General features: G+C 33.0%; 1 protein-coding gene across 5 annotated transcripts in view; it reads right to left on the bottom strand.

The window, feature by feature from the left end:
* Window positions 1-419: 419 nt before the first annotated feature.
* UBE3A (ubiquitin protein ligase E3A) overlaps window positions 420-24,156 on the bottom strand; it is a 108,307-nt gene continuing 84,570 nt past the window's right edge. For all 5 annotated transcript variants that reach the window (XM_036878751.2, XM_036878749.2, XM_057494747.1 and 2 more), the window contains 7 exons: window positions 19,657-19,801; window positions 16,727-16,932; window positions 15,935-16,099; window positions 14,681-14,836; window positions 14,510-14,583; window positions 3,328-3,471; window positions 420-2,363 (listed from right to left, as the gene is read on the bottom strand). In XM_036878751.2, the coding sequence (XP_036734646.2) occupies window positions 2,243-2,363; window positions 3,328-3,471; window positions 14,510-14,583; window positions 14,681-14,836; window positions 15,935-16,099; window positions 16,727-16,932; window positions 19,657-19,801 (1,011 nt within the window). In that variant the 3' untranslated portion in view covers window positions 420-2,242. The remainder of the gene's footprint in view (window positions 2,364-3,327; window positions 3,472-14,509; window positions 14,584-14,680; window positions 14,837-15,934; window positions 16,100-16,726; window positions 16,933-19,656; window positions 19,802-24,156) is intronic.

Raw genomic sequence — 24,156 nt, 5'->3', positions numbered from 1 at the left:
ATTGTAGGCCAATTCACAGAAAACCAAATATTAAGAGAGTATCTTGGCAAAAAAGTACTTTTGTATATGCATTTGGGGTAGAGGGAATAGCCACTGTACTAAAAATTTATAGTTTTCCTCTTCCTTAAGATTACTGTTCAGTGATATTCTAGTAAATAGTAATGAAAAGGGAGCAATGATAATAGTAGTAGTAACATGCCCAGGATAATTAATAACTAAGGGGAGAGCAGCTAGTCTGGACAACCAATGACTTTTGATATTTTTAAGGATAGGTTTATTTTTCATCTGTTAAAAGTCTATTTGTTGTGAATTCTGTATCTGATAACCTATTCTCAATTACCATTCACAAACTTCATACATATATTACAATTGTAGAACTTCAATACTGTAGTGATAATAAAACTTGAGAACTGAAGAGCACAGATTTCTTCACGAATTTATTATATAAAATGACCCCAGAGTATTTGATTTCTCTTCTTTCTTTCATTACACACAGAAGCACATGGATTAGAGGCCCTTTAAGATGACTGTAGGAGCAGGAGGGTCCCTTGCATCCAGGTAGTATACATACTTAACAGTGTTTTACTAAAGGCTGACCCAACCCAGTAAAACCTTATGTTACTTATCACAATACGGAAATAATTGTCTTCTTTTTTCCACTAGATTATGGTGAAGAATGTCACTGTTTTATTTAGTGTTAAGGTACACAACAGTTCTGTCTCAGTTACTAAAATAATTAAAATAATCCTGAAAGACATCCTTATTCCCCTCCAATGATTTGAAAGCTGTATTTTTCCTGCGAATTTCAAACAAATCAGGTTGATCTGTCAGTTAAAACAATCAAGGCACAAGCTCAGCACATTAGCTGTAGCTTGTAGTAAAGGATATATCATATGTCTCTCCTTAAAAATACATAATCCTTTTATTATATATGGCAATAAAGGAAATGAACATCACAAGACACAGAAGACTAGAAAGGGGAAACTACTTACTTCTGCATGTCCAGTAATTTAAATCTATTTGTACTTTTCCACAGTACATTAAAGTAATAATTAACACTTATTTTTTGAAGTAAAATTTAATCTTTGGGGATATACAATGTAAATAGGACTTACGAGTAATAGCTCCATTCATTTCCGGATCTGCTTACTGTATGATTAAGTACAACAAGGCACAGTAGCCATCCTTTCCATTAAGTTACAACACTGATCATGTGCCTTGGTAAAATGGCTGATTAGACAAGATGATGGCAACACAAAGGGAAGACTTTGGATTGTCTATTTAAAAATGCAGGTAATAATAAAAAATTTATTTTAAGTGCACTTTCACATGCTTTGTGTTTATAATAAACAACAAACTTCCTAACTTTCTTGCAACAGGCTTTACTACTGTTTCTTTTGGCCAAATGCACTTTTCCCCAGTAAACTTAAAACGACAAGAACAATGAATCCCTGTCCGCACACGTGCTAGAGGACTGGCTACTTGACAGTTCACTGCGACACACATGACGACGACATACTGTGGCATGACTTTTTAATTTGTTGTGCTGTTACTAAAGTAAAGTTCTGAGGGCTGCAGTTAAACATTCCAAGTTCTCCCTTCCATCTTTATTGATTTCAAGATTTTGCACAGAAAACTCTTTGGGGACTAGAACAGCAGCAATTGCATCACACTGTTTTCAAGACTTCAAGTTTCAAAAGCAAATTGTTTTTTAAAAAAAATACAGTTCCTGATTTGAGTTAGATACAGGGACAAAAATAGCACATACTTGAAGGTTACATGGTCTACAAATGGTGGCAATATTTTCCTTGGGAGAGTAGTTTTGTTGGTATATATATTTTAAATACTCAAAAAGGCTCAACCTCAAGCAGTAATAAACACAAGCAAAAGTGATTTAACCCTTAAAATAAATATTCAGAAAAACCTCTCTGTACATACAAGTGAAAGAATAAGTAGCACTTTCACGCAAAAAAAATAATATTAATAATAATAAAGGATTTGTTCATAAAAGTAGCTGAAATCTGCTGTTCCAGCCCACATATCCCCAATAAAGAAGGGAGGCACAGACATAGGTGACTACTGTGGTTCACTATCTTACAGCCTTTTTGTACTAGAACACTATCACCACCAATTTTATCCTTCTTGTTATATTTATTAAAATTTTAAATTTATTTTTTTCCTTTTATTTTTTTTTTCCTTTTTCCTTTTTCCTTTTTTTTTGTTTTTATTTTTATTTTTTTTTTTACAGCATGCCAAATCCTTTGGCATAAGTGATGGCCTTCAACAATCTCTCTTTAAGTTTTTCTTTGCTTGAATATTCCGGAAGTAAAAGGACATTAAAGCAAGTATGAGATGTAGGTAACCTAAATAGAGAGAAAGGGGAAAAACAGGAAAATAAGTAATGGGAAATATGCTCAGTATTAATTGATCCTACTTTTAGATGGCATATATAGTTGAGATGGTTTGCAATGCAGACTACACATTAATGCAAGTCATAAGGATAAACTTTTTGCTTTTCTTGTGCAACTACAAGTATCAGTTTGTTGTTATCTCATAAATTACTCAATGCTAATGATAATGATAATGACTGATGATGTTAACATATTGCATCCAAGGAGTTATTATTATATTATCAGATATTGTTTTAGGTACTTAAAACCCTTAGAGTTACAGAGTATCAGTATCCCAACTATGGGACTGAAGTCCCTGAGAAGCTAAGTAATTTACTCTAAGGTAGAGATAATAGTTCAACCTGGTTCTCAAGATTTCAAAGTCTGTGCTACTTTATGCTTAACAGAAATATTCCTGGTAATATGACTATATAAATAATTTAATAACAAAAAATACATAGATTTACACTAATACCATTATGTATCAAATATTGTAGAATACTATTAGAAATGTTTCTGCACATTTAAGTCATTAAACATGTTACTGTTCTTGTATGGTCCCTACTCACTACAATGGAGAGAGAACACAACTGAATGTCAAGATTATGGAGTTGAGGATTCTAGCAAAATCTAGTGCTGAAAAGATAACCTCCTGAACTCAATTTAACCATTCCAAATAGACTACATAATATGGTTTTCAGTTGAAAAATTCTGAAACAAAACTGAATGAATCTTATCAAATTGCAAAATTCCAAATGAAGTGAGCCCCATTAAAAAATTTCTTCAAACAACAATGATAAAATATTCTCTTAACTAATGTTTCATGTGATTAAGAAATTTCTACTTAAAACTGCAAGATTGCTCAAAAGCTACTGCACAGTTCACATGTGATGTGGAATGCAAAGTTTTTGGTATGTAGTCAAAATTTAGTGGTTACCTTTCAGTGTCTGGGCCATTTTTGGCTATAATCATCTTTAATTTTCCTAGTCCGCCCACAGGTGCTCTGTCTGTGCCCGTTGTAAATTGCAAGAAGAGTCTTTTCTGCTCATCAGTAAATGAATGAACGATTTCCCAGAACTCCCTAATGAGAAGAGATAATACAGATTTAGTTTGGCATTTGCTATCACTAGCACTAATATAAGTTTATGATTTGTATTAAAACGATATTAGGAGGTAATCTGTAAGTTAGTATTAGGAACTCATTCCTGGTGTAAGTTAGTATTAGGAAGATTCATTCCTGGTGACCTGGGACTACAAATTCCACTTAATGCAAATTTATCTTAAGGAAACAGTTTTAAAAATGTGAAAGCTTAGTTTATCACTACATTATTTACAGTAGTAAACGCTGGTAAACCTAAATGTATAGTAATAGGAAGTAATTATGTAAACTATGGTGTATTAACAACATATAATCAGTAACAAGCAAAATCCAAAATCCAAAACCCAAATTCCATGAATTAAAATGACTGAAAAGAAATACTCTGAAAAACTAACTCCAGATGTCTTTGAGTATATGTATTCTTATTGACCCTTCCTTCCTTATTATTCTTTTGTCTACTCATACTTTACTCAATTTTGAGGGAAAAGATGGTATAGATTAAGGACAAAAGAAAAAGAAAAGGGGGGAAACCCCCCCCCCACATCTAATAGTAGTAATACAAAAGCATACAATTTTTATATAAACTAGAACACTCTGATCAATACTGTGTACTGTGGGGGATGGGAGAGATTATTCTAATATAGTTATTTTAAGAGAATAATTTAATCCCTGCTATTCCTAAAACTTATGTGATAAAAATCATGTTAACATGATTTAGATTTAGTTAAAATCTAAAAATAAAATGCAAGTTCATTAAGGGCAATCTTGGTATTCTGGTTTGAATAATCAGGTATCCAAAAATTTAACAATTCTCAGTTAAAAAATTTCAAGATTTAAGAAAAAAGTTTAGAACAGTAATTGGCAAAAGAATGAATTTTAATGTTTTTGAAAAGTTCTTTCCAGAATCTTGGCAGAGAATGTAACATTTTCCACATCTGTGACTGTAATTCTAGTTTTTGACATTCTAGTATGCCAGCATACAATTTCTATTAGCAAAACACCAGCAGTTTTGTTGGTGCAACAGCTTTATTTCAGACACAGGTCAGCACTTCATCAGGGCTTTCTCCCAGGCCTGGCCACTTCCCTTCCCTGACACTCTGATATCCGCCCTGTCCCTTCAGTTCCTGCAAACCTCCCACTCACCTAAAGAAAACAATAAAGAAATACACCACAGGAAACTGGACATGGAACTTGCAGGCACATCTTTCATTTAGGAAGGAGTGAAATCATTCCACAGCTTAAGTCATTCATCTTGGGTTGCTGGTAAAAAAATGCAAGTCTGCTGTAGCCCAGAGCCCTCTGTCAGGGCAGGAAATCTGCCCTGCTATGGATGGTAATCAAGTCTCCTTGTTACCACAGCAACGGCAGAAGTGCTCTGGAGCCTGACTGAACCAGCCACACCTGATGAGGAAGATAGACAGGTGCCCTTGAGTGGATGATACAGACCCTGAAAGCAATAGCAGACCAGCAGTGGTCACTGCGACCAGTCCGGCCACATTAATAAGAAAGCCTTTTCTTTGATTATTCCTAAAAAATTAGAAAATATTGGGGTTACTATTAGTTTATATAATGAAAACACTTAATGACAAAATCCTCTTCCTTTAAGTATGTAGTCTACACTAAAATTCTGAACTAGAAATGTAACTACTAAAAAAAAACTGAAAATGAAGATAAGCTTCTGCATTTCTACATAAAATGGTAGCTGTATGGAAAACATCCCATTCACATTCCTAAAACCTATCCAGATCAAAAAGGAGAGAAAAATCCAATGAAAACACCCATAATCCATGCCTAGATTAAAACTAGGAAAACAGAGCAGAAAACACCAACTGACATGCAAGTGCGCACTAGCAGAGTCCAGCAGGAGCTATGTGAAAGAGCAGGGTGTACAGAATAACATGAGTTAGTGTTCACCACAGAAGGAAGAGCCGCACCCTAAGAATAAACTACTAAGGGCAGGTAAAAGCACTGGCAACCAGGTGGCTAAAATGAAGGGCCTTAGAAAGCATCTTGAAATAGAAATGGCACTCTTAGGAAGGCACGATGCATGGAAGGGATGGGTGTTGGGAGGGCACACCTTGGGAGACACAGGTGTTCCTTGAAAGTGGTTTCTGGCTGTAAGGGGATGGAAGCAAGTGATAAAAAAAATAAGGCCCTAATTAAACAAGATGGAACTGAAGAATCAGAAGGTGCTGGGCCATATAACCATCCACTGCAGTAAGTGTTGTTACCAAAGCAACAGAAGAAGGATCTTTACAATTGAGAGCTCACTAAAGCCACTCAAACTCTTCCCCCACTCTCCAGTGAGACCTACTAATCGCAGGCCCAGAAAAATCCAATGGAAGGAAACATAAATGAGAGACACAGAATCCAGAAATCCAAATAAAGCTATTATGGAACAAGTCCAGCAAATATATGAGAAGTAAAACTCTCTGGCAGAAAAAAGTACATCTGAAAAATTCAGTTCATAAAGAATGGGAAACCTGTAATACCCACATTTCATATGAAGGGAAAATTCAACAGCAGTGGGAAAGAACACCATCAAAAATATAAAACTCGGAGAGAGATGGACAAATCTGAAATAGAAATAAGAACACTCGAAAGTACTTGAGAAACATGCAAAATAAACCTGGACCTAAAGGACAATTTATAAAGTGACCATAGAAGAGGCAATATGACCAAAATTTCTACTAGGGACATAGGGGTAAGAAATAAAAGAGCAAGAAAGTGAATTTAATTCATTTACTAATGAATAAAATACAAAAAAATACACACCCAAGCAGAATAAAGGAAAAGACTAGTATTTAACTACATAAACATAAAGCTTTCACTTGGCAAAATTCTTTGCTAATCCTTTGATTAGCACAATAAAAAGACAAATGACAAAACAGAAAAGGTTATGTGCAAATTTATCAAAGTTGAAGTGGTAATCTCCCTAACACAAAGTTCTAAAAATGAAGAAAATGACCAATAACCGAGCAGCAAAATGAACAAGATTATAAAAAATGAAATAGCTTTTAAGTACAAGAGAAGATGCCCACCTTCATTCATAATGAGGAAAATACAAATTATATCTACAATGAAATACCATTTCTCAACTGGTAGACAAGTAAACATCCAAGTTTAATAATGCACTGGGTTTGGGATATTGCAGAAGAGAGACTTTTACGTACAGTTAGTGGGAGTATAAAATATTTCCATTTTTGTGAAGGAGAATTTGGCAATATCTAGCAAAATTACATATGTATCTATAATTTGATGAAACAGTCTCACTTACAGCAATTTAATGATACCCCCATATACATACGGAATAATCCCCATGTATAAGATGATTCACTGTGTTATTAATTCTAATAGCAAAGGTTAGAAATAACCACTCGGCCCATAAATATTAATAATTTTTGCTGCATTCCCAAAATACAATAGTATTCATCCATACAAAAGAATGTGGGAGCTATCTCTGTATTGAAATGGGGTGATTTCCAGATATGTTGGGAAAAATTTATTCTAGCTTTGTCTCCAAAAGGCAGCCTGCAAGCAGTAATATTTAACAGCAAATGTTGTACCTGGGTACCCAAAATTTATTTTGAAATGCCAGTCCCCCATAATTTCTTCTAAAAGCAGTTTATTTGAGGTCTAGGGTGAAGAATGTTCCAAGAAGAGTTAAAAATTTCAAAATTTAATGGGACCATGTTAAAAGCAATTTGAATATCATTAAGAATAATAACTTAAGTACATTAAATAAATATCCACGAGTTCATAACAATATTAAGAAAAGGCAAAACACAAAACACCAAACCCTGAAAAGCCAAACTCAGTTGTCACTATTTAATGATTAATTTCTTACTTTAAAATACTTGAATACATTTTATCATGCCTTTTTAATAGAGCTGGCTTTCAAAGTCATCAAACAGAAACCATTGATGAAGAAAAAGAGTGACAGGTATATATGTAGAATGAACAGAAGACAGATTTTTTCCAAATCAGCATTTGCAATCCCTAGTGATATAATGGATTCAGGTAAGGATACTAATAGACACTAAAACCAGGTGAAAGATAGATAAGGGGTTTTGGGAAGATGATGGTAGCAATGACACAGTTATTTTGTTTTTGCTTTTCGTTTTAATTTTCCTAATCTCTCCCATAAAAAACTATATATTCCTGTAACTCCATAGGAAAATAAAAGACCTACAGAGAATCTCTACAACCAAACTAGGCTTTAAGATACCCCCATGAAATCTCACCCACCTGTGGGCAGGAACCATAACCGCTGACAGCTGGGAGACCTGCGTAAGTGCAGCACCGGGAGTGAGGAAGCAGAGGCTTCCTGGGCTTCTGACAGCCCTGACAACGAGAAGCTTGAAGCCACTCACTGGGAAGCCCAGGCCAATGTAAGCACAGCAGGTGAGAAACAGAGGGAGTTCTACAGGACCTACTTTGTAGATGATTGTAAGGGAATCATGACACAATAACTTCTGGGCTCTTAAAACTCTTGAACATCAAAATTCCCTTCTGAAACAAACCGCACTGAGGTGAAAATGCTAGGAATAACACCCAAACTGACAAGATCAAGGATAATAAAAGCAAAGAAAAAAATCAAATAAATGTGTAGCAGGGAGTAGAGGAGGCAGTTTCAGAAAGCACAAGGCTGTATTTTTGGTTTTTTTTCGTAAAAGAGTCCTCCTAAAGGATGCAAAGGTATCTTCACCTATCTCTCCCTGTTGCAAGTATGGGAAAACTCATTTCACTTTAAAAGAAACAAGCAACAGAGAAGGACCACAGTCAAACAAGAACCAAAGTTACTAACAGAGCAAGTATATGTGCATATGCACAAGAATGTCGTCCCTGCAGAGAATGAAAGTACACCGGAAGATCTGCCAACCACACTATGAAAATGTAAACAAATTTTAAACAGATCTGATAAAAATTTGTTAATAGTAGAGGCTATGAAAGAACAACTAAATCTTATCCGAGAACAGGGTAACGGAAGAAAAGGAAGATTTTGGAAGGTATGACAGAACTAGGAAATAGCTAGAAATAAAGGGGAAAAAACCATCAAATATGAAGAAATAAAGCTAAACTAGATGAACCACATGGTGAATTAAGCACAATGATAATACCACAGAAACAGAAGACAGAAGGAAAAATCTTAAAAATCAACAAGAAATGAAGCCATGCTTGACTCTCCTTCCCAGTCCAGAGTCACAGTTAGCAGGGGACTATGCTGCCACAACTGGCCCTGGCCTGAGAAGTGCTCTCCTTCCAGTGGAGCTTCGGAGTCCCTCCCAGCCCAGAGGAACTGAACGGCAAGGAACGACACAGCAGGGGGACCCTGCTATAATAGGCGAAGGGCCCAGGAAGCACTTCCCAGCCCTGTGGGCCCTGAGATAGACACCAGGAAGCCCAGCCTGGAGAAGCAGCTCACCTCACCACCCTCAGGCGGCACCAGAAGGGACCAGCAGGAGCCCCAGGGGAATGAGACAAATGAATCAAACCAGAAGAGCAACACAAAGGCTCTGAAAACTAAATTTGTCCTTGGAGCCATAATCCATAAAAAGTATTCCAGGACCTGCATGCTCAACTTAAACAGGATGACTGCTTGCTAAAAGTAAAAAATGTAAATTGGACTCAGGGTATCCTAACATAACAGCAAAATATCCTGAACCAGGAAAACCACAACATGTAGGAAAGAAAAACTGATGCTCACACTGGGATGAATGAAATATTGGATTATCTGACAAGGATTTTAATGCAGTTATCATAAAAATCATTCTACAAGCAATTACAAGTTCTCCTGTTTCACAAATCAAACAATAAAAAATATCAGCAAAGAAAGAGAAGTTAAAACAGAGCCATATGAAAATTACAGAACTGAAAAATACAAAAAGAGAAAAATACTTACTGGATGGGTTCAGTAATGGGTGAAGTTGACAAAGAACAAAAATCTGAACAAAAGAGAGAGAAGACTGAAAAAAGCAATGAACAGAGCCTCAGGTACATGTGGAACAGTAAGTGACTGAACATTGGTATCATTAAAGGCCCAGAAAAGAAAGGAGAGAGTAGAGATGAAAAAGTGCTTGAAAAATAATGGCTGAAAACTTTCCATATTTGGCAAAAGACACAAACCCACAGATTGAAGAAGCTGATGAACCCTAAATGGCATAAACTATTCTTCGGGAATAAAGGGGCAATAGTCATCCTCAAAAGAAAGCAGGATTTGTCAACAGCAGACCTTTCTCTGAAGACTGACTAAAGGAAGTAATAAAAGATGGATACTTGAAGCAAACAGAAGAATGGAAATAGCAGAAATATAGGGAAAACCAACAGATTGCCATTCTCATTTAGTTTTATTAAATCATATTGATGACATTTTGAATATAAATTGTAACAGAATTTATATTCCAGTCAAAACATTCTAACAGCATTTACTTTCAAGACAATGATATTTAAAACTCAGAGAAGTCAGAGGCATAATTGGAAGCATGGTCTCCACATGGTCTGGAAGAGATGTTGATACCAGTATCACATATGTAAAATGTAGTACCAACAGCAACCACAAAGAACTGTACTAAACAATACAAACAAAAAGAGAACACTAAAAATAAATCAAGATGGAATCCTAAAAAATGTCCAGGTAACTAAGTAACCCATGGAAGGCAAAAAGATAGAAACAAGGAACCATAAAGAAGAAAGAAACAGAAAAAAAAAATGCAGAAAACTTTAACATAACAATTCCCTTAAATACAAATGGTCTAACTATACCAATTAAAAGGCAGAGATGGACAGAGTGGACAAAAAAAAAAAGATTCAACCATATGCTGTTTATAAGAAACTCATCTCAAATTCAGCAACATAAATAGGTTGAAATAAAAAGAAAAATATATACCATATAAACATTAAAAAAATACAGGAATGGTTATATTCAGAACAAATAACATTACAAGACATAAATAACAATGGACCTTATATAATGAGAAAAGATCAACCCACCAAGACATTATGATTCTAAACGGGCATGCACCAGCAAAGCCTGATGGAGATGAAGACAAACACCAAAAGAGACCAACATAAATATGCTCAACTTATTTTTGACATATGTAGAAAAGTAATTCAGTGGAGAAGGATACAACAGTATATTTAGAATATGCAAAGAACTCAAACTCAACAACTGCACTCTTGGGATTTATCCCAGAGAAATGAAGTTATGTTTACCTAAAACACTGCACATGACTGTTTGTAACTTTATTCATAATAGCCCCAAACTGGAAACGATGTTTAAGTCTTTCAACTGGCAAATGGTTAAAAAGAGTGGTAAATCCTTTTCAAGGAATAAATACTACACAGCAATAAAGAGGAACAAACTGTTGAAAGATGCATAAATTTGGATGACTCTCAAGGGACTCCAGACTGAGTAAAAAAACCCAATCCCAAAAGGTGACATATATATGACTCACACAACATTCTTAAAACAACAGAATTAAAAGAGAGAACAAACAGGTCAGTGTTTGTCAGGGGTTAAGGAATGGGGTGAGGACAGGATGGTGTTGGTGTGGCTATAAATTGTTATGTAAATAGCTGGCTCTCTCCATAGACTAAAAAGTAAATCTTGATTTAAAACTCATCTATTATAAAAAAAGTTAACTTAAGATGGACCACAGACTTCAATATGAAATGTAAAACTGTAATTTTTTAGGAAAAAAAAAAGGATAAAAACTTCATAACCTAAGGTTAGACCAAGAGTTCTGGATGTGGTATGAAAAGTATATTCAAAAAAAAGGAAAAACAGAGTTCATCAAATTAAAACTTTTACTATGAAAAAGATTCTGTTAAGATCAAAAGACTAGCTACAGAATGGGAGAAAATACCTGAAAACTATATATTTCCTAAAGGACTAGAATACACAAAGAATCTAAAATTCAGCAGTGAAAAATTGGACATTTCATCAAAAACAACATACAGATGGCAAGTAATATGGAGAGATTCCACATCATTGCTATCAGAGTAATTCAAATTAACCCACAATGATATATTACAACACTTAGCAGAATGGATAAAATGAACGATTTTGACACCACTAAATGCTGGCAATGATACAGAGAAAGTGCATCGCTCATATATTACCCAGGGAAGTGTACAATGGTATAGAAACTCTGGAAAATAGTTTAAGAAACCTGAATCATTTTCTTAAAAAAAGTAAACACATACATCATATGATCCAGTGATTGACTCTCTGGCATTTATCCCAGAGAAAGAAAACCTATGGTTCACGCAAAACTCAGTGCCTAAATGCTCATAGCAGCTTTATTCCTAATAGCCAAAAATTGAAAACAACCCAAGTGTCCTTTAATGGGTGAATGGTTAATCCATATTGTGGAATATTACGTGGCAATAGAAAGGAATGAATTATTGATACACTTAACAACTCTGATGGACCTCAAGGGAATGATGCTGGAGGAATGTGAGTGTGGTTACAAAGAGATAGCAAAAGGGAACCTTCTAGTGATGAGAAGGTTCTGTATTTTGACTATGGTACTGGTTATGCAAATCCATACATGTGCTAAAAATGCACACACCTATATGTACATACAAGTAAGTGCATGAAAAATTGAAAGCTGGAACTATAGATTGTAACTATCAATTTCCTGATTTTGTTACCATTGTGGGAAAACAGATGAAGGGATGGGATCAACCCAGACTTAAAAAAAAAATCCCAATGAATATATAATTATTTCAAAATAAAATAAAAAAATAAACAAAAACCTTCCCACAAAGAAACTTTCAGGCCCAGGTAATCTAACTGGTAAACACTATCAAAATATTTAAGAAAAAATAATACAAATCTTACACAAGTATTTCTGAAAATAAGTAAGGGTACTCTTTTGCACTCATTATATGATGGTAGAAAAAACCTGATAAATATATTCAAGAAAAGGAAACCACAGGTCCGTATTTCTCATGACCATAGATCTAAAAAGGTCCTAACGAAATGTTAGCAAAGTAAGAGCAGTATATTTATAAACAGACCACAGCTAAAGTGGATTTATCTAGGATTGGAATGCTGACATGAACCATTAACACTGAAAAATTAAATGGAAATTAATTATACTAACTGGGGTAGGGATGAAATCTGAATCTTTTCAAACCTCTGAAACAGATATTCAGTTAAAAGGAAATTACAGTCCCTACCTCTTATACTCAAAAAAGTAGGGAGCAGGGCATTTAAAAAGATATTTTTAAGTCTCAGCAGTCAAATAAATGAAATCAGGGAGAGCTTTACCAGCAACTGGAAACACAAAACCTTGCTTGTGAGTCAACGTTTTCAAAATTTATTTTTATGAATATTATATACTTAAATGTTCATTTTAAAATGCAAGGTTGTTTTTTGATTAATTTATTTTCATTGATTTTATTACTGGCAAAAATTTTAGAATTACATTTTTATAATACTAAAAATTAAAATCATATTTCTAGTGCTGTCTTATACTAAATGTTATGCTAATTTTCAGCTGAAATGTATTAAGCAGTTTCAAAGTTTTCCGTTCACTTCATTTTAATAAATTCTGAATACTTTACATAAAATACCAGTCAAGATTTCAATACTGCCATTTTTTACCTGTTATTATAGTACTATTCTAAGTCTTCAACTTTCTGCTAGTTGTAGACTATATTTACTGAATTAATGCTTTCGTATTTATGTTGATAAAACTAAGAAGTTGAATTTTGTTTAAAAAGATATTCAGAGTATTAACTACTATATCCATGTCATTTCATGTACTAGCTTGCCATTTAAACCATGCATTCACATATGATCTTAAGATATGTATCAAGTTGGAATTATGCTATTACAAAAGCTAGAAATGAAGACCTTAATTTAAAAAATAGCTCCCCATAAAGAACAGCACAAGATATTTTCAATAATTTTCAGAGAAATGTTAAGATGACACAAGTCCTGACTATCTGTGATCAATAATATCACTAACAGAGATACTGCTGGGATACTCCTCATGACTTTCAGGTGAGGTTCTATCACCATGTAATCGCAACCCTTTTATGGGTCACCTTTGAAATTTCAAGTAAGTAGCAGAACAGTGGTTGCTAAGAGTAAATAAGTTCATGACTACTGCTAGAAATGACCAAGGGTCTACTAAAGAGGAAATACCAGTAACTACCTACACACCAAACTAAAGAACAAAATAAATAACAGAACCAAAGAAAATAATGTAACATAAAAATAATATAACACAATATAAAATATTTACTTCTAAATAGTTGATACTCATTCTGATGTTCACATACTTGAGCCTTATAGAGCAATAACCTTCAGAGACAACCTCCAGAGAATCATCTGTTCATGCCCTCCCACTCCACCACACTAGCGGGTGCCAAAAGGGAATCTTTGTCCCCTTTTACCACTTGCAGCAGGGGAGGAAGCAGCATCTGTTTTTCAGGACTGGAAAGCATGGTACAGAAAAGGAGACAGTACAGCAGGAAAAGCCATCTGTTTGGAAGCACGTAAGATTGGGAATCTCTGCCTCTTTCCATGAGAATCTGGGGCTCAGTTTCTTTAGGTGTAAAATAGAAATACTAGTATGTATCTTGGCATGTTACCATAAAGATTAAATAAAAGAATGGACTATTACATACAAAAGATGTTTCATACAGGAACAGTTCACAGAGATCAAAAGAAAGGAGAATATTCAGAGGTGGTAGTTTTATTTTCATCATCTTCTAATGAGCAGTAAGCATATTCTAATCAGAATCACTGAGAATAGTGGTAATTTATATCTCAAATGCAGAAGACATGCAACTTACATAAAAACTTTATTCAAGAAATGTATCACAAGATTAACAAAAACTGGTAAATTATATTACAAATACACTCCTAATTTTATAGATTGAGAATTTATTGGTTTGCTTATTTGAGAAGTCATTCCTAGAGACAAAGGTCTAAAGGTCTAAAGCATAAAAGCACACCTCTTTGGTGAATTATATCTTCCCTTTTAAGAATTAAGCACCTCACCTAATCAGAACAGAGTCCCTGGTATATCCACCATCATATTCTGTAGTTTCTTCTAGTGCTTGGAAATCTAGATTCTGCAAATTCAAGAAAATATATCTTAACATCTTCTACATCACACCATTACAAACAATAAATCAATACACATACTTTTGCAGACACTTGTTTTCTTACCCGGCTTCCACATATAAGCAATTCAATTTCCTCTGGTCTGAATAAGTACTTTAAGGGAGATTCATTGGTCACCATATGAAAACCTCTCCGAAAAGCCTTGAACTGTTTTTCTACTGATTTATTGAGAATGTAGTCAGAATAGAGATTGACAAATTCCTGCAGAAAACATTAACCATAGAACTTCTTATAGTGTGTGATATAAATAAAACACAACATGCTACTGGATTACATAGCTTTTTTGTTTTTATTTTCCAAAGAAAAAACATTTAAGATATTTTTAAAACTTCAAACTTTGCCTTCTAAACTTTAAAATAAAAAAGTTTTAACAATTTCACATGTCTCTGCAACAGCCAACAATAACCCTAAAAAGGCCATGTATATAAACTAGTAATACATACTAGGTTTCAATTTAGATATTATTCCAAACAACACTGAACATAAAAGCTGGGCCCCAATATAATTTGGAAGTTCCCTCAACTAGGTATGTTAACAAAGAGATGATTTAAACCATGAATCTAACATTTTTAGTAGAGTACATTGTAATTGATTTATGCAAACCAGGAAGTCTTATGTTTTCTAAGCTAGAATATTTGGGAAGTTGCCTACTATATCCAGATGAGCAAAAATGTTGGTGTTTTACTTGATACATAAGCTATCATACCAAATTACAAAAGGAAAATGTACTTGTATTCTTAGTTTAATATTTTATCAGACATTAATATAAACTCATGCTTTTTAAAGGTTTACTATATATTTATCATAATTTTCCTTTATGTTCTGGGTTGTTCCCCTGTTTCCAGATGCATTCTTTTCTAGTCAATAGAAAATAAAAATCTGATTTAAAGATTACAGAATTGCATTTAAGTTACATATATATGTGTGTACAGTAAATGCAATCATCATTTGTTTGGTGTTAAGGACCTTAATCATGAGGTCCCTGTTTCCCTCCCCTCCACAAGCCTAGTATTATAAACACCCTGCTTTTCTTAGTATTACAGTCTCACTGAACCACTAGCTCTCACTCTTGTTTTCCTTGTCTTAAAGGGATTTAGTCACTCAACTGTACTCTCATATCAGCTTATATCCTAGATTTAGAAAACTGTGGCTATTTCATTTACAGGATCATGGTTACTTGATTTCTTGGATCTTTGTATGGACTATATTAAATACTTCTTTAAAAATTACAAGCATATGTGCTTTGCAATTCTGTTAATAAAGAGACAAAGACAATGATGATATAAAAATATTTATTACCTTCCTGTTTTCATTTGTAATTGGAATTTTATCACCATTTTCCTTTAGATCATACATCATTGGATTACCAAAAAGATCTGTCTGAGATATCTGGAAAGTGATCATCATATCATCTTCCACATTGCCTTCATATTCCAATAAATCTTTTAAACTCTGATAAAGAACCTAACAATTAAAAATGGAAAATTAAGCCTATCACAGAATTACAAAATGTTAACAGTTTATATCATTTTTCTTGGAAGAAAAAAAATTGACAATAAGAACTAAAGCACAGATGGTATCATTCCTATCCCCAAATAGTTTATAATACAGAAACTACACGAAGACTGCCAGTCACTGATGATGTCCCATTTTCTGCTGAGAAACCCCACACCATCAGTTTAGCAATGGATTTCACACTGCCCTGCTTGAGAAACTCAGGTGTCTCAGGGAGGAGTTGAGGAGAGAAATACACACTGACTGTAGCCACCAAGCCCCTTACCCAGGACAGCTCTGATTTTACCAGGCAATCTCTTATGAGTTCATTAAAAAACAAACAGAATGTTTAAAAACACTTTTCTATAGAATCGGTCTTACAAAACCTGCTCGCTGATGGCAATATATAAAAAATTTCCCTTTTGAGTTTTTAAGTGTTCATGGTACAGAAGATGGTAGGTCTAATAAAAACAACTTTATCTTACTAGGTATATCATCAAATATTCTAAATGAAAACAATTTTTTAATATAAATTAAACTATGTTTTTGCTTTTAAAGAAAATATAAAAGAACAATAAAAAAATGACAAAGACTTACGGGGTGAGAGTCTCCCAAGTCACGAAAAGTTCCTTTTTTGCCCATTAGCTTCCTGTAGACAACCATGGGAAAATGTACATCCAGTATACAGTTATTGTAAATAGCCAGACCCAGTACTATGCCAATCAGAGTAAACTGACCCTCAGTTTCAAAAGAGGATGGATTAAACCAAAACAATTTTGTAGATTCATCATATGTGAACATACCTATAAAAAATGATTTTTAAAATACATTATTTTACTTTATTAAAGACTGATGAACAATAATATAAAATAATTATACATGTAAACTGAGAAGTACTAAGTAAACAAAAATTTTTTTCTTTGTTACATTAGCAACTTGGAGACTGAAGTTCAAATATACATGATTGTTATAAATTGTGGCAAATGGCATATAATTTTAAGAAGCCAAGTAAACAATATGAGCAATTTTGGTGGTATTTTCCAAGAAGTTAGGGAAATGTTCATTAAATTCAAGTTCTCTAGTCTTCTACTAACACAAATGATAATTTGCCATCATACTTTATCCACTGAATGGCTGGAAAACACAAAACAAAAGGACAAAAGGGCATCATACGTTGAAAATGTTTCATTTACAAAAACATTTAATCCATATGCACTGCTTAAAAATTTTTTAAATTTCATTAAGGAAAAGTTTTTTATTTTTTCAAAATTGCACAATGGTCTAAAAAGTTTTCTCTCATCTTTCTAACAAAGTCAGGTAGCAAGTACATCAACTCAGATAAACTTGATGAAAACTAAAGTTATTTAATACATTAATTGGGAGCCAATAAGTAAAATGAAAGTCATCTATTTCTGGTATTCTTTCAGTTTCACATGGTCTTCAATATTCAAAATCCAAACTTGCAAAACATTTTTATATCACTCACTTAAAAACTGGAATCTTTGGTTTTATCTATCTTAATAACCATTCCTAAAGCAAAATTATCTTCTCTTTAGATTAGTATCTGAGGAAAGGATTAAATGATATTTTAATTGAATTTTCAACACATTTTCCACTTTACTAAAATGCTTATCAGTTGCTAGTGTGAAACTACATGAAAATATTTTAAGAATTAGGTCTGAACAAAAAGGGAGAATTTCCAATAGGACAAACTTTAGAAATTAATACAGCACATAAATAAATCAATTTATAAGATTTTTGATAACTTTAAAAATGTTTCTTCATTTTCACATTTTAAGTTAAATATAAAAGGAACTTTAAAATGCCCCCTTGATCATAAAAGTATAAATTAAGCTAGGACATTTTTCTAATGCAAATTAGTATTCATGAATAATAGTTAGAAAAGTATCCAATTTGTACCTGAATCTCACAGTTTAGGTTTTAATTATTTTTTACAGGCCTAAGTTACAACATTCATTGAAGTGCTAAAAACTTCATTTAGTTATAAATGTGGTATTAACAGGATCAAGAAGTTGAAAATAATTACAATTAATCAATAAATTTGATGAAATCTCACAAATGTCCTAAGTCTAAGAGCAATAAACTACAAATGAGTCAGAATATAAATTACAAAGGTCTCTACTTTCATTTCTGTATAAGAACAGTAATAATTTCAAAGTCCAAAGAGATTCCATTTTGGTCATATTTTTTTCAGATCCCTTTAAGAAAAGCACCATGAATAGTAGCTCTCCTAAAATGTTCCCTTTTGATATTTCTATTGCCATCATATCACAAGTGGAACTGTTTAATGTATGTTTTTTCTTAAAAGGATTTCTGCATATAATGCAAGTATACTTTATATAGCTAATGTTCAACATTTCCAGATACATTAGAAGCTACTACTAAGGTTTATCAAACTTATGAAGCTTATAGTCTACTACTTCAAATAGGGCATGGTTTTAGGGTGTCTTGGTTTACTTGGAACAAATTACACAAAAAATAACCTTCTTATTGTTAATTAAGACTATATAGTCTTAACTACATGTCATGAACTCAAAATGTTTACTTCTATTTACATATATATGTATATATATGACCAATTAACAGCCACAGGTAAGTTAGTCAAATTCAATGTACATACTAAGAATCAGTAGGCTTTAACAAGCTCAATTTTTAAAGTTTAAGGGAAATAATCTGCATTATTCTATGCTACAAACTTCACAATTCTAAATAGTACCTTTTTTAGAATCCTTTTCTTCTGACATGTATTCAGTTTTAAAAGTAAGGAAACCAAGTAACTAAGTGGTTATACTGTAGAAACTGAATCAGTTCATAATTACCAGTTAAGTACACTATCAAAGAAGCTGTTGTTTTTTTCCCTGTTCTACTTTGCCCACTTTGTCTATTTCTTTGTCTATCAGTGGAACTCAAATCCTTCACTTTAAGGCTGACGTACGTAGATGAGTCTTTTCCGAAGTGTGTTCAATAAAAACTCTTCTGGAAGGCAAATGTTATTCAACGTAGGGTGGAAAAAAGGTTTCTGAAATTCAGAAAGTTTGGGAAAAGATTACAATATTAAGCCCTAAGAAATCCTGTAGCAAATAAACCTAAGTAATTTGGTATCACTGTTTCCATACTTTGAGCATGGTATACCTGTAAGACATTCTCCACATGCTTGACATCACTGCTTTACAAAATCTTGTTTCAGAAATTGAGTTTGATGAGTGTGTTAGGCTAAATACAGCGAAGTCCTTCAACTGAACCATTCGAAAGTTATTTTCAATTTCATTTACCTAAGAAATAATATCCTACATTAAAATATTTGGCTAAGTAATATAAGACCTTGAATAAATGAGTGATGCAGATCAGTCCCCAAACCCTACAAATTCAGTCATTATCTATGTTTCTAGGTAATCCATCCCCAAACCTCTTCTGCTGCTGCTCTTCATAATTGAGAATATTGATAAACCTAATTAAACAAAATTCTTAATTCAGAGACATCATGATCACATCACTAAAATATTTACCAATATCTGGATTGAAGATTTCCTCCACAACCAGCTGAAAAAATTCTTTGGAAACACCTCCCTCATCAACTCCTTGTTCTCCTTCAAATTCTACATACAACTGTTTCTTCAAGTCTGCAGGATTTTCCATAGCGATCATTTCTAGCTAGTAAATGAAAAGATAAAGTAAAAATAAGATGACTGCCAGTACTAGGATGAAAACAAAAACAAGGAGTTAAGTCTAGGAAGCAAAAAGAGACTGAATTTTGGTTTGCTTTAAGTGGAAACAGGAAGCAAACTGGTAAAAAGCCAGTGAAAGCAAAGCTTCAGTCTCACAGATAATTAAAAAATAAGACAGAAAAGAAACCAACATAGAATTGTAAAAGGGTTACTTTCTAAGTACTGATTTGTTATGAAATTAACATGTAGTAGAAAGTCAGGATTCAATATTCTGTTATTTGCTTATAACAAACCTGGGCTTTAAGATTAAGACACAGAAGTCAAGACAGCAAAATGCACTACTACTCAAACTAAGTCAATCAGCAAAAACAATGGAATACAGAAGTCTGATTTTATTAGAATAGAAAAAAATTCAATAATTAAGTCTTAATATCTATTAAGCCATAAATACAATAAGTTTGATTAAGAAAAATGCATTGGGTAATTTATGATCTCTTATAATAGCACTTAGTATAAATTACCACTTTTTAATGGATTAGAACACACCTATTTTTTCAAATAGATGAAATGTATACTTGCTCAATCCTTACTCTTAATTTCTTATTAACAATTACAAAACTCTAGTATCTAGCATTTCAACTATAAATCTTTACCAAATACTTTGCTAAATCTAAAGAATAATGAATATAAATGGTGATTAATCTGTCATTATGAGTTTAATCATAGAATCAGCACTAGATTCTAATGTGAAACATTTAAAGTACTGCTATTTATTTATCTGAAATTTACTAATAGCATGCTTCATTGATCATCTGCCTTATTTGCTAAGTTGACTTTAAATGCCTCGGGCTGTTAAAAAAAATTTAAAAATTGTCAACTCGGAATATCTAAGGGTGTTCAGGTTACTGCAGCTATTCCAGTAAGAATTTTTAAAATAGTTTTGAGCAATGCAAACATCATCAGAATAAGTGTACTATAGTTCTAAAGTAATTACTTCAGTTCACAACACTAGTTAGGACATTCCAGCCTATAAAAAATCAAATAAAATCTCATAAATTAATGAATCAGGTCATTTGCCCAGCTAGATCAATGTTTTCAAACTGCCAACTGCAACTCATTATTGCATAGTCCAATTCAAGCAGTGGCTTGCAACCAATAATGGAAAAAAATCAGAATGCATTTCATAGTACTGGCACCTATTGTTCTGTGAAACTGTTTGTTATACTTACAGACATATATGCATGTAATGATGCTATGTAAAATATCTTTTACAAGGAGTTGCAATCAAAATTGTTTAAAGAACAAAGGCAAAAATGATCTCCTGAGTATCTTCAACTGTTGGATTGTACATTCTGTGAATTTAGAAATCTTTAGTTTTAAAGAATGTCTGCCCTGTATGACAGTAGTCTCCAACATTTACAAGGTCATTTTTATGCCAAACTGTATTAAGATAACTTATTTTTGAGAAAGGATGTTGTGGAAAAACTGAGCCAGAATACTGTGTACTAGTTCCAACTGTCACTTAACTTTTAACCTTTAAATTTTAGCAAGGAATTCAAAGTAAGCTTCAGTTTAAACATCTGCATAGAAAAAAAAAGGGAGGGATAGTTCTCTTCTTTTTCATAAAGTTGTGAAGGCTTAAACAAGAATATATGTGAGAGTTCTAGAGTGTGAAATATTATTAAAGTAACACAGTATGTTGCTCTCTTTTAAAACAACTTTGCTCTTTGAACAAAAGGTTCATTATTTGACTTTACAACTTAGTCCCATGTTTTGAAAAAACCTTGGGGAAAAAAATAGTTCCAGTTGGAAACCTGCTTCAAGCCACAGAATATAAAGAACCTGAGGACTAAATTAGATTTATAATCTTAGCTCACATGTGGTTTACCCATCAGTCCAACATTCCTCATTGCCATGAAACCCATTCCTATTTTCCATCTCCCAGTTCCCACTTGCCTAAAGGACCATAAGTCAATTTTTATATATGCCCTTATAACACAAAGACAAAACTGCTTATAGCAAGAACCATGCATTCCAAGGCGAAAAACAATTATTTGCTATTTAAATTATGCTTCCTGTAACTCTTCCTCATAAACATTCATAAATGAGGGCTAAGTATAATACTTTTTTAAAAGATCTGGTGTAGTTTCTACAGGATTCAGAGGCCCTGTGTTGTAAAACATGTTCAAAACCTGAGACACTTTATGTGAAAACTGAAGTAAATTCATCTTCATTCCTAATATTACATGCTGGGTCCATTCCTATCAATCTCTACTGTTCCACATCTTGAATGCCAGAATTTAATGCAATTTAATGCAGATTTATAATTGTGAACATATACCTTTGTTTAGTTTCATCTTTAAAATTAGAATGTTAATAAATGTGAAGCATTTAGATGAATTCCCTGTACAACAATGCTTTATAAATACTAGCTATTGTTCTTATTGTTACTTTTAATTTTATTGGTCCTAAAATTTTTATCAGGTCTGTCTGAAAACCTAGTGACTGAAGACATTATAGAACAAAAATATTCCAGTAATAACAATGTAACAATAACATATAGCACTTGGGGGCACTATTTGAAGCACTTTACATTTATCAACTCATTTGTAATTTTCACTACAACCATATGAGGTCAGTAATATTATTAACCCCATTTCACGGATGAAGACCCTCAAGTAAGATTCAATAACTTGCTCAAGTCAGAATTAGTAAACTCCAGGTAGCAAGCTCTTAACTACTGTTTTACTGCCTCTCAATGATCAGCATGAGTGATTTTTACTTCATGTTTCTGTATTTTCAATTTTCTTTACACTAAATATGTTTTTACTTTCAGAGTCAAGATGGTACTCGAATGTAAATACATAAAATAATGATTTGAAAAATGGTGGGAACTGAATTCTGAAGGTGAGAAATTCCCATTATCTATTATAGATGATCATTTTCAGATACACATTAAGTAGTTCTATAAGATAATGGAGCATTTATGTATACTGGGTAGCTTACATTTTTAAAAATGCTTATTTTTAACAAGCAAAACTTAGTGGTATCATTTTGACAAAGGCCATTAAGTAAAGGGCTGCATTAAATTTTTTCTTAAAATTATCCACTTCCAATCCATTGTTCAATTAATGACTAAATTAAACTGTAAAGTACATCACTTTATGTAAAAGATACATTCCATTTAAAACAATTTTTAAAATCAGAAGCTATCTTGGATGTAATAGGGTATTTTGGGATTAGAAGAATGAATGTCAGTGGACATGCTGAAAGGAGAATTTGTATGCATCTTTGAATTGAATTCACTTAGTGTATGAGAACTGGACTTTTATATACAGGTTTTCTTAAAGTAGGGTATATTTTGTATTAATGTAATATAAAGACTGACAAAACATTACTGGGGGAAAATAAAAATAGACTGTAGTGACATCTACCTCTTACTTATATGACTTCCTCTTTTTACTAAGACTCCTGACTTCATCACTTGTTGGATAAAACAATTTTCAATTTCTGAACATTTAATTGGCCATGATGATGAAATCCTAGAGAGATAATTTAAAAAATATATATGGACCTGATACTAAAGCATTCTCAGAATGACTAGGTAGGGTAATATTTTAATATAAAAATACTTGCCAGATTTATAAGAGTCAATAGAAAAACCCTAATTTTAAAGATTTTAAAGTATCCTGAGCTGCTACTCATGCAAATCCATTCTTATCAATAGTTAAAAAAAATTCCTTAATGGTATGGATATTTAAATAGAATTACTATTCAGATAAAATAGACCTAATATTTGAGAATGCCTAGGATCCCTAAGAATGGCTGGTTTAAACTACTTCAATTTTTTAGACTATGGTTAACACTTTGCTAGTGAGTATGTTTAAACTATGGACTAGACTGAGATTTTTAGATTATCCAGATATATTAAATGTTTTCATTTCTTTATAAACAAGAAAGTCTTTACATCTTAAATGTAAGGTTTAGATGTTTGGGTAATAGCCAAATCACATAATCATATCTGCCTGTAAGACAGGAACCCTATCAATGTCTATAGGCCAGATGAACTTCTTTCCTCACATGTAATACTAAGGAGCTGGACAAGTCTCATTTTTTAAAATTATTTTATGGTGCTGGGAATTTATGGAGATCTACTTCATTCTATTTTACTTTGAGGACATGAATCAGGCATGAAATTCTTCATCTGAATTAGATTAAATCAAAGAAACAGTAACTGTTCATTGTATTAACACAGTATCAGACTGTGTAAGATACAATTAACCATACCCAGAGCAGCACAGAATAATCTTAGTCTTAAAGCCTTGTAGTAGGTCAATTGAT

The sequence above is a fragment of the Manis pentadactyla genome, chromosome 18 (assembly GCF_030020395.1).
Source record: "Manis pentadactyla isolate mManPen7 chromosome 18, mManPen7.hap1, whole genome shotgun sequence".
Classification (NCBI taxonomy): Eukaryota; Metazoa; Chordata; class Mammalia; order Pholidota; family Manidae; genus Manis; species Manis pentadactyla.
This window is presented reverse-complemented; position numbering and strand designations above follow the sequence as displayed.